The following is a 14,792-nucleotide window of genomic DNA, read 5'->3' as shown; positions in this document are numbered from 1 at the left end:
CTGAGCACTGTCTACGACCCTGTTTAAAGGGAGATTGCAACATTGAACACCGCTCCTCTGGTGACATAGTCGAGAAAGGTTTGGCAAAATTATTAACAGGAGCCATAACAAGAGGCTGAGCCCCTTGGTCACTCTTATTGGATTTTTGTAAAGGAACATCATCATCACAATCTTCTAAAGATTGGTGAATAACTTGAGCTGCCTTAGCCAGAGTGTCATCATCAAGGTCATACTTATGTAAAGATTCCTGTGCCGTTCGAACCAAAACGGCTGCGTCAGGACGGATTTTTCCGTCAACAGCTAACATAGCTACTCTAAATATAGCCCATGTGGACCAAAACTTTACAGGGATCGGCTTCCCCTGCTTCTGCTTCCGGACCACTGTCTCTCGGAGCCGGTCCCATGTTTCAAGATCAAAAGTACCAGTATCAGGAAACCAAGGATTATATTCAGTAACAACATTCAAACAGTCAAGAATTTGAGAGAGTGGGACTTTTGCCCCGTTTTTCAGCCAATAAATGTTTCAACAGAGAAGCAAAAGTAGGAAGACGAGAAGAAGAATGCCCCATTCTGTTATTTTCCCCTTGTTTACTCACCACCTCATGTAAACTGTCACCCGCCGCCATCGTCACCTCCTCACTCTCGGTGGGAGGTATCACCTTCAGGTCCTGAATTCGGGCGCCACTTGTGGACTTCTAGTGAGTCCTGGACCTGGGACACGATGGTGAGGGAAATCAGACATGGGGGACTGTCATGTCCAGCATGCAGTAAATCTTTATTGTCTTAGTGCTCATTATGTACTATTTTAATTGCAGCAGGTGTAACATCAAAGCATACCATATAAAGATAACACATATGAGTGATTAGTCTACTTTCTTATTATTATCTATTTACTTCAGACAGTAGGATATCAGGTGGTTAGTTCTTATCGCCCCCTAGCTAGAGCTTGGGAAGTTCGCTCATTATTTTTGTTAATCTCAGACTGTGGAGATGTAGAGGCCTGACTCCACACAGGTCACTTTCCAGGCACTCAACACCAGGTCCTGTCACCCAGAGGTTTTCCTCTGAGATGCATGTGTTTTCATATGCCTTAGGGACTCGGGTCAAGGCCCTTCTGCTCACTGCGCGGGGTCTCTCCCAACAATCCGGCAATTCCACTCGAGTGTATATCCACAGAGTATGAAATCACCAACAAAACCCCTTATATGTTCCACAATATTCATGTTCACATTATTTACAATAAGCAAGACATGGAAATATACTAAATCTCCCTCAGTGAACAAGTAGATCAAGAAGATGTGGTACACACTCAACTTGGAGTAATATATAGCAAAAGAAGGAGTGTAAGACAGCTGTTTTCAATAAAATAGAGGGATTTTGTGAGAAAAATATTTGTGCACATAGTAAGTCAGAACAATAAAATCAAATATTGCACAATAACATAACAAACCATTTGACAATGTAAAACATTAAAAACAAAAAACAAAACTGATGAACATCAGCAAACATCCTAAGGGCTCTTAGGATAAAAGACAGGAGATGGGGTGGTAAAGGGATACAAGGTATGATGATCGGAAAATAAATATAATTAATTAATTAATTAATAGAAATATTGGAGCCAGGCATTTCAAGTCAACTACACAGATGGAAAAAAAGCAGGAACTTCTCATGTCTGATAAAGTTTCCGTTTAAAAAGCTAGTTAGTGACAGAGATAGACACTATATAGTGAATGATCTAGGTGACAGCCCATCAAGCTGTCATCAGTACAACACAGGTGCACCTAAATATACAAAGAAACTATATCAACTTAGAGCAAGTTATTTATAGTAATATAATAATAGTACGTTATAACAATAAATCACTTAAAAAAGGATAGATCACTAAGATATAAAGTAAAAAAAAAGAAATATCCATAAATGAAGTAATAGATCAGATGGACTTAATAGACATATACAGAACTTTTCATCCCCAAAGAAATTAATATGAATTATTCTCAAGCACACATGGGACATTAAGAAGGACAGATCATATATTGACACACAAAACAAGCCTCCATAAATATAATAGGATTGAAATCATATGAAGCATCTTCTGATGGCAGCAATCTTGTAATCAACCACCAAAAGTAGATGAAAAAAAAGTCATAAATGTAGAGAATGAACAAAATGCTTCTGAATAAAGCTTGGGTCGATGAAGAAATCAGAGGAAAAAATATCTCGAGGCCAACAAAAATGAGAAGATGAACAACCAGACCCTATGGGATACAGCAAAAGTGGTATTAAGAGGGAAGTTCACAACAATACAACTCCACATCAATAAACAAACAGAAAGAAGTCTCAAATAAGCAATCTCATTTTATGTCTGAAAGAACATGAAAAAGAAGAACAAATGAAACCAAAAGCTAGTAAAAGGAAGCAAATTATAAAAATTAGAGCAGAAATAAGTGAAATAGAAATCAGACATAGAAAAAGAGAATGGAGCCAAGATCAATGGAGCCAAGATGTCAATGGAACTATGGTTCTTTGAAGGGATAAACAAAATGCATTAACCCTTAGGCATGTTAACTAGGAAAACAAAAAGAGTGAAAAAGAAACCCTAATAAAAGGCACAAGAAAATGAAAGAGGCAAAATGAAAGAGGCAAAATCAAAATACATACTGCAGCAATACAAAGGATCATATGAGACTAAACATTCATAAGCAAATAAATTGATAAACTAGGAGAAATTTTTAGAATTACATAATCTTCCAAGACTGGACATGGATGAAATAGAATGAAAGACAAATCACAAGCACAGAAGCACAGAACAAAAGCCTATACTAGATGTTTTCACTGGTGAATTCTTAAAAAAAAAAAAAAAGAAAAGAAATCTAAGACCTATCTTTCTCATTTTTTGAGAAAAATAAATGAAGAGTGGAACACTCACATGATTACAAAACCAGACATGACAACACCAAAAATGAAAGCTCTAGATGTATGTATCTGACCAAAATAGATGCAAAATACTCAACAAAATCTTGGCAAATTGAACTCAGCAATACATCAAAAGAATCATACAATATGACCAAATGGGATTCATTCCATTGATTGAAGTCTGGTTCAACAATTAGACATTTATCGGTGTAATTCACCTTATTAATAGATTTAAAAAGAAACACAACATGATCATCACATGCTGTGTGTCAGCATATGATCTATCCCTCTTAATATCCCATGTGTGCTTGAGAATAATTCATATTAATTTCTTTGGGGATGAAAAGTTCTGTATATGTCTATTGAGTCCATCTGATCTATTACTTCATTTATGGATATTTCTTTTTTACTTTGTATCTTAATGATCTATCCTTTGATTTAAGTGGTTTATTGTTATAACCTACTATGATTATACTTCTATAAATAAAAGCATTTGAAAAGTGCAACATGTACACATGAATAGAACTCTCAAATGAGTAAGAATAGGATACTTCCTCAAACAGAAAAAATCACATTTAAACAGAAAAATCACTATAGCTAGCATTAAACTTGATATTAAATTACTGAATATATTTTCCCTTTTATCAGAAACAAGGTAATAGCATTCTCTGCTAATAGTCCTCTTCAATGTTGCCATAAAATCTGAGTCAATGAAATAAGGGGGGTAGTGAAGAAATTAAAACGAAAGGAAGAAGTAAAAATAATTCTTATTCATAGTCACATGATAGTCCACATAGAAAAATCCAAAGAATCTATTTAAAAAGTCTAAAATCCACAATGATATCTGACAAGGTTGCAGAATGCAAAGTCAAAGTCAACACACAAAAATTAAACATTTCTATTCACTTGTACCCAATTATATGCAAACCAATGAGCCTGCCATATTATGCAAAAACTAACCCAACATGGATAAAAGGTCTAAATAATGTAGACTGCAAAACTATGAGACTTCATGATCCATAAATGAAATAATTGATAAATTGGACAACTTCAAGAGTGAAAACTTTTGTTCTCCTAAAGGTACTAGAGAAATGTTAAAGATAGAGATAAAAATGACAGAGACAGGAGAGAGAGAATTGTCTCACATGATTATGGAGGTGTAATAACTGTTTTTGACATTCCACAATTGACGTTTTAGCATCTTGGAGTCATGGAGTCATGCTAATGGGCTAACATTGATTGTACATCTTCCTTCCCATTGTTTTTGCAAGTGTAACTCTTATTACAAACCCTCCATCCCAATACGGGACATCTCTATTTAGCTACTTCTTGACACCACAGTAAAAAATAGCTTTGCCCAAGTTCCCTTTTCTCTACTCCCTATAAGTGACTCCATATAAACTTGTATGATGTGTCATACTGCCCCTTCCCACCCCGCCAGCCAGCGAACTGCCCCTTCATTCAAAGGCAGTTGTCTTCTTCTATGTCATCTTATCTTGCCTAGTTAAAACAAATCCTAGGTACATTTTAAGGCAGGAGGCTGGTAAAAATAAAACTTGCAGAGTGGGCTGGCAGGCTGGAGACCAAGGACAGCTAATGCTGCCAAATCCCTCTTGATCAGGGGGAGGCCTGATCAGGTTTTCAATTGACTGGATAATACCCACATACAGTAAGGGTACAATGTGTTTTACTCAAAGTCCACCTTATTTAAATGTTGAATTATATCAAAAATACCCTCTTAGGGGCATCCAGAATAAAGTTTTGCCACATATATGAATACAGGATATATGTGTGAAGTTGACACATAAAATTAACCATCAGCAGTCTGCCACTGTCATTATGATATGCATCACATTAAATTGCACTTAATCTCCAAATAAAAACAATAATAAGGTCATACGTCCACCTATCATGATACCACTATCCTGTGTACAAAGGAAAATGCACTAACCCTGTCACCACAAGAGGATGTAAAGTATTTGTGTCAGGTTGAATCTCTCCTGATATCTCCTAACTTAAGCACTATGATAAAAAGATTAACAATAGTTAAATAATATGATATCAAGTCAACATGTCCTATGCTATAAGATAAAGGGATAATAGAGAGAAGAAAAGGTTATTAGATCACTACATACCTAGGCGGACATAGATATAGGTATATAATCTTAACAAGGAAGAAGTACTGATAACAATCAAGGTCCTTTGTATAACGGATCATGCAGTCATAGCGGGTTTTTATAACTACCTTTTACTACCCGTTCCATATTCCCTTTGCCCTAAGCAAATACCTCAACCAGTCATTTGTTTATCTGGCAGGGTGCCCCAAGCTTTCAGTCCTGAGGGGCCTGGGACATTAGAAGTCCTGCCCAAATTTGGTGGTTGTTTTCCATTGTGTTTAATCATGGAACATGTTATAACTAAGAGATGCCTTAGAATCCCCTGTATTCCAGACATACTCTGTCATATCTCTATTGGAGAGTGGAATTCTGATTTCCCCTTCATGGTGATGAATCAATAACTGTCGTCACAGTAAATCCCTTCTTTGCCTGTGAATTTAGGCAGAAGGAACTCAAAGTGGCAGGGTGGTAGCCTTGATTTTTAATTCAGTGGAACCATTGTTGGGTCTCTTGGTGGAAGCACTTTTGATTTGGAACTAAGACTAGGCCAACAGAGTACATGTTTGTGGTGAGGTTTGAGGATGAGTAGGGTACAAACTCCAAGCCAGTTAATGAATGGAGCTCCACCCACCTGACATCTTTAGAGATCCCATCCCCAAGCCTACAACTCCCGGCATGCCATGAATCTGACTTCATGAATGATCACACCACCACAGCTCTTCCTTCTCCCATTCCCTGGAAACTAGGGACAGAGCTAAGCAGCCATGTTGGATTTAAAACTGAACACATGTGCACTCATTCTTTCGCTTTTCAGGCTTCAACTTGTACACTGATGTCTCTGCTCAGATGGTGCTGCTGGTAAGAGGTGTTGGCCAATTAATCTTTCTGTCCTCCCTCTTCTCATTCTTATCATAAATGAAACTTTTAAAATCTGTGTATTTGGCGAAGGACCTTTCTTCAGTAAGGACTGCTTGAAACAGGCAGAAGGCTCCCGGAGGAGTCAGAGGTGAGTTGGGAAGTTCACCCAAGCTGGGCCCCTTCTGACCAGCAGTCCGAGCCCAGAGGGGGAGCGGGCACCCACGGCTGGGGCAAATCCAGCGTGCTGAAGAGTGTGCCTGTCTCCGAATCGCCATTTTAGAATAGGGGCCTTTCTTCAATAAAGACTGCTTGAAACCGGCAGAAGGCTCCCGGAGGAGCCAGAGGTGAGCTGGAAAGTTCGCCCAGGCCAGGCCCCTTCTGGCCAGCAGTCCAAACCCAGAGGGGGAGTGGGCACCCAGGGCCGGGGCAGACCGGGCGCACGGAAGACTGTGCCTGTATCCGAATTGCCATTTTAGAATAGGGACCTTTCTTCAAAAAAGACTGCCTGAAACCAGCAGAGGGCTCCTGGAGGAGCCAGAGGTGAGCTGGGAAGTTTGCCCATGCCAGGACCCTTCAGGCCAGCAATCCGAACCCAGAGGTGGAGCGGGCACCCATGGCTGGGGCAGACCGGGCACGCGGAAGAGTGTGCCTGTCTCCAAAGTGCCATTTTAGAACAGGGACATTTCTTCAATAAAGACTGCTTGAATCTGGCAGAAGGCTCCCTGTGGAGCCAGAGGGAGAAGGTTCCCTGCGCAGTCAGAGGTGAGCTGAAGGCCCCCACAAGCCCGGTCCCACCTGGCAGGAAGTCGGAGCCCAGAGGAAGATCCAGATATTTGGAACCCAGAATGCAATCCAGCTGCCCCACCTCCAGGGAAGTCTGTGGGACTTCAAGACGCACATTTGTAACTAAACACAGAAGGAGGAGAGATTCTGTGACAGTGACCATTGACATACTCAAAGTGCCACTGCCTCACTAGACTTCTGGCATAACAGTTTTTGACTCGCTTGGATTGCCAGTTTCTGAAACTCCTGAAAGAGCAAACCAAAAAGATGCCAGCCAGTACCAGCGAGACAGTGTACCAATTCATAAGGCAAATTAGAAGACAGGCAGCAGGGAAAAGAAAAACTACAAGCAAAGTAGCAATGCCTCAGAAAAAAGGTATACCACACACACACACACACACACACACGCACAAAAAAAAAAAAAAAAAGAAAACCACCCACCAACTTGCAAATACAGTGACTTGGAAGAACTTCTGAGCCTTCCAGAGAGAGAATTTAAAATTTCCATGATGGAAAACCTGATGGAAGTCATTAAGGAAAACAACGCTCAGAAGAACAAAATTGAGTCCCTAATGAGGGAAGTAAAAGAAATGCAAGAGATCAAAGAATTAATGGAGGCACTAAAGAACTCTGGGAAAAGCAATGAAAGCAGAATAGATGGAATGGAAGAATGAACAAGTACTCTTGAAGACACAGAAATAAAAAAGAACCAAAACAGAAAAGGAAAGAGAAGTACGAAGGAAAAAGAACGAAGAAAGACTTCGGAAACTATCTGACTCCAAGAGGAAAGAAAATATAAGAGTTATAGGAATCCCAGAAGGAGAGGAGAGAGATGTAGGAACAGAAAAAATATTCAAGGAAATAATTGAAGAGAACTTCCCAAATGTGAAGAAGGAGCTGAAAATTGATATACAAGAAGCAAGAAGAACACCAATCTTCCACGACGAAAGGAAAAATAGAGCAAGACACATAATAGTAAAGCTCCCAAGAATCCAGGACAAGGAAAAAATAATGAAGCTGACAAGAGGGAAGAAACAGATAACATTCAAAGGAAAACCAATCAGGCTGACATCAGATTTCTCCGAAGAAACACTACGGGCAAGGAGAGAGTGGAGGGACATAGCCAACAGACTCCAAGAGAACAGATGCCAACCAAGAATACTCTATCCCGCAAATCTCTCCTTCCTCTATGAAGAAAGAATAAGGACCTTCCCAGATAAACAGAAACTCTGGAATTTCATTACGACTAAACTCCCACTCCAAAAAATACTACAAGGAGTCCTAAAGCCAGAGCCTCAGAGGGACGAATAACAATGAAAGAAGGCCAAAAAAAGGTTATTAATTAAAATAATAAATAAATAAAATCAAAGGAAAGACAAACACAATGGCAAATAGAGATGCTAACATATCAATATTAACTTTAAATGTAAATGGACTAAACTCTTCAATAAAAAGACACAGAGTCGCAGGCTGGATTAAGAAATGAAACCCAACCTTTCGCTGTCTCCAGGAAACACATTTAGCTACAAAAGATAAAAATAGACTCAAAGTTAAAGGATGGAAAACACTCCTACAAGCAAATGGACCAAAAAAGAAAGCAGGAACAGCTATACTTATATCAGATAAAACAGATTTCAAACTCAAAGAGGTAAAAAGAGACCCCAATGGTCATTACATTATGATCAAGGGAACAAAACTTCAAGAAGAAATGACACTCATTAACATATATTCACCAAATGAAGGAGCACCAAAATATATCAGATAATTATTATCATCTTTGGAAACAGATATCTGAGAAAACACATACGTAGTGGGAGACTTCAACACAACACTATCAACAATGGATAGATCAACGCTCTAAATAAGGATCTAGAGCGCTTGGGCTTAACAGACATCTATATAACACTAAACCCAAAAAAATCTGAGTACACATTTTTCTCAAGTGCACACGGATCATTCTCCAGGATCGATCACATACTGGGACCCAAGACAAACATCAACAGATACACCAAGATTGAAATCATACCAACCATCTTTTCTGACCACGAAGGCATCAAACTAGAAATAAATCATAAAAAGAAGGCAAGGAACCCTCCGACCTCATGGAGATTGAAAACCACACTACTGGAAGACCACTGGACTAATGAAGAGATCAAAGAAGAAATTAAAAAATTCTTTGAATTGAATGACAATGAGGACACCAATTTCCTAAATGTTTGGGATGCAGCAAAAGCAGTAATAAGAGGAAAATATACAGCAATAGAGGCTCACATCAAGAAACAAGAAAGAACTCAAAGAAACAACCTAATCTCAAAGCTCAAAGATCTAGAAAAAGAACAACAACAACAAAAAACCCAAAACCAGTAGAAGAAAAGAAATAATAAAAACCAAAGCAGAAATAAATGAAATCGAAACTAAAAAAAACAATCCAAAAGATCAATGAAACCAAGAGCTGGTTTTTCGAAAAAATAAATAAAATAGACAAACACTTAGCCAGGCTCACAAAGGAAAAAAGGGAGAAAGCACAAATAAACAGGCTCATAAATGAAAGAGGAGAAATCACAACGGACACAGCAGACATCAAAAGAATAATCAGAAACTACTATGAACAGTTATATGGAAACAAGTTCAACAATCTAGAGGCGATGGAAAAATTCCTGCAATTCTACAATCACCCAAAGCTAGATAAAGAAGAAATAGACCACCTAAACAGACCAATTACCAGCAGCGAAATTGAAATGGTAATCAAAAACCTCCCTAAATACAAAAGCCCAGGACCTGATGGATTTACAAATGAATTCGACCAAACATTCAGAAACGAATTAATGCTTATCCTTCACAAACTCTTCCAAAAAATTGAGAAGGGATAATACCAAACACTTTCTACGAAGCCAACATTGCACTAATGCCAAAAACGAACAAGGACAACGCAAAAAAAGAAAACTACAGGCCAAATTCCCTAATGAACACTGATGCAAAAATCCTCAATAAAATTTTAGCTATCAGAATCCAACAACGTATCCATAAGATAATTCACCACAACAAAGTAGGCTTCATTCCAGGGACACAAGGATGGTTCAACATCCGAAAATCAATCAACGTTATCCAACACATCACCAAAAAGAAATATAAAAACCATATGATAAAATCAGTAGATGCCGAGAAAGCTTTTGACAAAGTGCAACACCCATTCATGATAAAAGCCCTTGAAATTCTTGTGATACAAGGAACATACCTCTACATCACAAAGGCCATATATGACAAGCCAACAGCCAGTATCATTCTCAATGGCGAAAAGCTGAAAGCATTCCCATTAAGATCTGGAACAAGACAAGGATGTCCACTCTCACCACTGCTTTTCAATATAATACCGGAAGTCCTAACCAGAGCAATAAGACAAGAGAAAGACAATCAAGGAATCCAAATAGGAAAAGAAGAAGTCAAACTATCTCTATTTGCAGATGATATGATAACATACATAGAGAACCCCAAAAACTCCACAGAAAAACCCATTCAACTAATCAATGAGTTCAGTAAAGTGGCAGGATACAAAATCAACACGCAAAAATCAGTAGCCTTCCTATACACAAACAATAAATCTGAAGAAGAAGAAATAAAAAAAAAAAACATCCCTTTTATTATCAAAAAAAAAAAAAGAAATCAATTATTTGGTAAAAAATCTAACAAAAGAGGGAAAGGACCTATGCAAAGAAAACTATAAAACTCTGTTAAAAGAAATAGAAGAAGACACAAAGAAATGGAAAGACATCCCCAGCTCAAGGATGGGAAGAATAAACATTATTAAAATGGCCATCTTACCAATAGCAATATACAGATTCAATGCTATTCCAATAAAAATTTCAATGTCATTCTTCAAAGAAATAGAACAATTATTGATGAAATTCATATGGAACCACCAAAAACCCCGAATAGCCAAAGCTCTCCTGAAAAACAAAGAAGGGAATGGAGGCATCACACACCCAGACTTCAAACTACACTACAAAGTCGTAATCATCAAAACTGCATGGTTTTGGAACAAGAACAGACACACAACCAATGGAATCGAATAGAAAATCCAGTAATAAACCCGCAGATTTATGGTCAACTAATCTTTGACAAAGGAGCAAAGCATATGCATTGGAGCAAAGAAAGTTTGTTCAATAAATGGTGCTGCGAAAACTGGGTCGCTACATGCAAAAGAATGAAGCTTGACTACTACCAAACACCATGCACAAAAACCAACTCAAAATGGATTACAGAACTAGACATAAGGCCCTGCTCCCCTCAGCAGTGTACTTTGTCAGTCTGCCTATTCTGCTCCTTGCTCTGGCTCTGGTGAATTCTCTCACCCTCCCGCGCTCTTGACTTTACCCAGTGCTTGCATAAATAATAAATCTTAAAAAAAAAAAAGAGGTTAAAAAAAAAACAAAGTTGAAACCACAGATGTCTTAAAATGTCATGTAATAGATTATGGAAATTGAATTATCAATAGGGAAATAAAAATATACTTAAATATTGAGGCATTTTATACTACATTATATACTAGCATGAGAAATTTGGAGAATGAGTATTCAATCATTCATTATAGCTAAATATCCTTAATTAATTGAAGTAGAAACAGTAGATCACTCATTCAGCAAATATTTGAGTTCCCACTTGTCTCAGACTCTCTGCCAGGCACAGCGGTTGCATGATGGTGAAGAAGAAAGCCCCTTCCCTCAGAGAGCCCATACTCTAGTGGAGAGTGAGGCAAAACTGGCAATGGCTACACAATGGAGTGTGCGTGCTCTGGTGGAATCAGCACAGGATGTGACAGGAAACACATGTGACCCAGATACTGACAGTTGATTCCAGGCCAAGGGAACCACTGCTTGCATACCTGAATGTAAAATTGTGTCTAGCAATCACCAGAAACAGAGGTCAGATTTGATAAGGTCATGTCAACGTATAGCTAGAAGTTGTTCTTCGGAGACTAACAGTGCACCACCAATCACTAAGCCTAAGAATTTGTACTGTAACATGGCCCCAAGAGATTATGTTGTTTGACATAAAAAGGAATCCTGGAAGGGATCTGAGGGGAGCAGGGGGCGGCAGGAGAGCTCTGCGCGCCATGTGGGACCCTCACCGGCGGCCAGGGATCGAACCAGCACTACAGAGGCTGCGGGCAGCTTCGCAGCCCAGCGCTCAACTGCTGCGCCACCGCCACCGGGGAGGCCCGGTTTCAACTTTGTTAATCACTCACTCCCACCTCCAAACCCAATCCATCTTCCACCCACCATCCCTACTATATGTTCAAATGAAAACCAGGATAGGGATGACATTCCCAGTTAGAGCACCTCTGACAGGAAAGGGGCTGAACTTCACCTGCTCAGCCTTCCCGGAATCCTCCACAGGCTCCATGGATGGACTCAACCAGCAAACTCAGATGGAGAGTATGGACTAGATGCTATTCTTCATCCCCAGAAGTAAGCACGACAGAAATTATACCTGCTTCCATGCCCACATTCTTTTTTCTTCCTTACTATGTTTTCCAAATTTTGAGATATCACTGACATATAACGTTGCATCCATTTACGATGAGATGATTTGATAGACATACATATTGTGAAATGTTTCCCAGAATAAGGTTAACACATCCTTCACCTCACATAATCACCGTTTTGTTGTTGTTGTTGTTGTTTGTTTTTCAGTGTGAGAACATTAAAGCTCTACTCTCATAGGTAAACAATGCGGTATCATTAATTATCATCACCAGGAACTCATTCATCCTTGCAACTCAAAGTTTGTATCCTTTGACCAACATCTCCCTATTTCCCCAATCCCCGTTCCTCATGCCCATTTTCTTATAAATATGGTATTGGATCAAATCCGTTAAAAGAAAAAAAAATACAGAGGCAAGTTGTTTCCAGATAGCCAATCTTTTTCACATGGTATTTTACTCGGCTCTTTGTATTTTGCTTTGAAGAGCACCTTAGCAGCAAGTGTGGGTAGTGAGGCCCACCTTCCAGACTTACTGCTCAAATGGCTGGGCAGGGGAAGGACATAAAAGTGAAAGGGACACATCTTCCCTCTCCATGTATTCTAACTCTTTAGAATATTCTGATAAGTTCAACCCATAAGCCCAGAATTAGTCTTGAACTTATGACTTGTTCAAAGGATAGGCATGGTTTTTGCTAAAACTGGTTCTGGAAAAGGACTGAAAGGACGGTCTCAATATTGGCAGGCTTAAAAAAAAAATCAGACAACAGCAGTACCAGATAAAAGCAACATGAGATGATTTATTGAGAAAATGACCACTCAGGTGAGCAATATCAAATAGCACTGTGAGATAATCATCATCAGGTAATCTTCGTTTTTGTATTAAACATCAATATCATTGTTTAATAGTGTTTCCAATGATTCACCTGGGGACACAGAATAGTAGCTGTGGTCCTGGTCAGATCTTTAAAAATAATAGACTCAGAGGCAGGAGTACATGCACCTGCGTGTGTGTGTGTGTGTGTGTGTGTACACAAAAGGTAAGAAACTGCCAAGGCAGATGGTAAATAAGAGAGAATGAATAAATACATAGATCGATTATCTTATCCTCAAGCCTTGGTAAGGGTCAATGTGAATATTGCTAGTGTGCCCTTTGGGGACACCAAAGGGCATTGTCTCCTCAAGGGGACTTCACCTGTAGCCCAGGCCAGGGAGTCCCTTAAGAGGGAGGCTGGTTGCTATTGGGTCTGGACTGCAGAGGGGGCATCTGCCACCGCCGTGTCCTCAGCAGCTTCGCTCTTCTTGACCACAGCGACAGAAGCAGGTGTTTCCTCAGGGTCCTTCTTCATCTCATCCTCTCCTCCTTCGGAATCCTGACCCTGGACACCAGGCACCTGCTGCGGGCAGTGGCGAGGGTCGCTGGAGCAGCGGGATCCATACCGTTGAGGGGGCCTCTGCTGCTGACCACCAGCATCGTACCCACTCTCCTCGTCCTGAGTCTCCAGATCCTCAGAGATGCCAGTTGAAGATCTTGGACCAGGAGTGGTGCCATGGCCCCTCGGGCGACTCAGCAGATAGCTGGGGCCAGGTCCCCGCCTCGGTACGCCCTCGGGCTTTGCGATTGGACTGGACCCGGGCAGGTGGGCACCCCGCTGCCCGTTGGTGGGAGGGAGGACCGACGGGCGGCGAGTCATGTCCTGGGCCCTGCGGAAGGGGGGGAAGTGCTGTAGCCTTTGGTCTTCTGGGCGGCTTGGCAGGCAGTGCCTTGGGCCCTGAGCAGCTGTGCAGTGTCCCACGAAGCCCTCACTGCTGCCTTCTCCTTCATCGAGGTCGTCCTCGGAGTCCCTAGGACCGCAGGGCTGCTGTGCCCGGCGGCGGATGTAGAAGCTGCGGCGGAAGCCGGGCCAGTTGGTTGCATAGCGACTCCCTTCCACTGGGGCGCCAGCTGGCCCGGTCACATTAGCGGCCTCCGTGCCCCGCTCGCCCTGCACCACGTCAAACTCCACGGTCTCACCGTCACCCACGCTGCGTTGGTACTTGTGAGGGTTGTTCCGGGTAATGGCCGTCTGGTGAACGAACACATCTTCTTGGGTATCATGCCTGCTAATGAACCCGTACCCATTCTTCACGTTAAACCACTTGACGGTGCCGCTCACCTTCTTGGCGATGACCTTCTTGGGCACCTTTTCCTTGGCTCCCGCTGCCGTGGTGGCCTTGGGGATTGAGTCCCCGCTGAGGTTGCCAGCAACTAGGGCCTGGGGAGGATCTCCGCCTCCCAATGACACCAGGTGCCCCTGCGTGGCTTGGGGGGAGACTGAGACGGCCACCTCTGTGAGGTTGGCCTCTTCTGCGTCACTCATGAGGCCTTCCGTCTTTGCTCTCCTTTCTTAGGGAATAAGAGGGAAATAAGACCCTAAGCGTTAGGGGGGAGGGGGGAGGTTTGGAGGCAGAAGCCTCCTTCTGGGAGGGTCTCAGGTCAGAGCCAAGGACTCTCTGGTTTGACTCTATGACTCTTGGACAGGCCTGTGGGGTCTCCTGGGGCAACAGGACAAGGACCAAGCAATGGCTGCAGTGGTGACGTCTCAATGGGGTCATAGAGAAGTCTCGAGCTAAGTGGCACGGCAGATAAGCTCGTCTCAATGG

At 41.2% G+C, this 14,792-nt stretch overlaps 1 protein-coding gene across 1 annotated transcript; it reads right to left on the bottom strand.

The window, feature by feature from the left end:
* Positions 1 to 13,387: 13,387 nt before the first annotated feature.
* On the bottom strand, positions 13,388 to 14,509 carry LOC311187535 (Y-box-binding protein 3-like; the record flags this gene model as incomplete). The annotated part of the gene is made up of 1 exon (XM_084258920.1): positions 13,388 to 14,509. The coding sequence occupies one exon, from the start codon at positions 14,507 to 14,509 to the stop codon at positions 13,388 to 13,390; it is 1,122 nt and encodes a 373-aa protein (XP_084115046.1).
* Positions 14,510 to 14,792: the final 283 nt, after the last annotated feature.

The sequence above is a fragment of the Talpa europaea genome (genome assembly GCF_964194135.1).
Source record: "Talpa europaea genome assembly, chromosome: X".
Lineage (NCBI taxonomy): Eukaryota > Metazoa > Chordata > Mammalia > Eulipotyphla > Talpidae > Talpa > Talpa europaea.
This window is presented reverse-complemented; position numbering and strand designations above follow the sequence as displayed.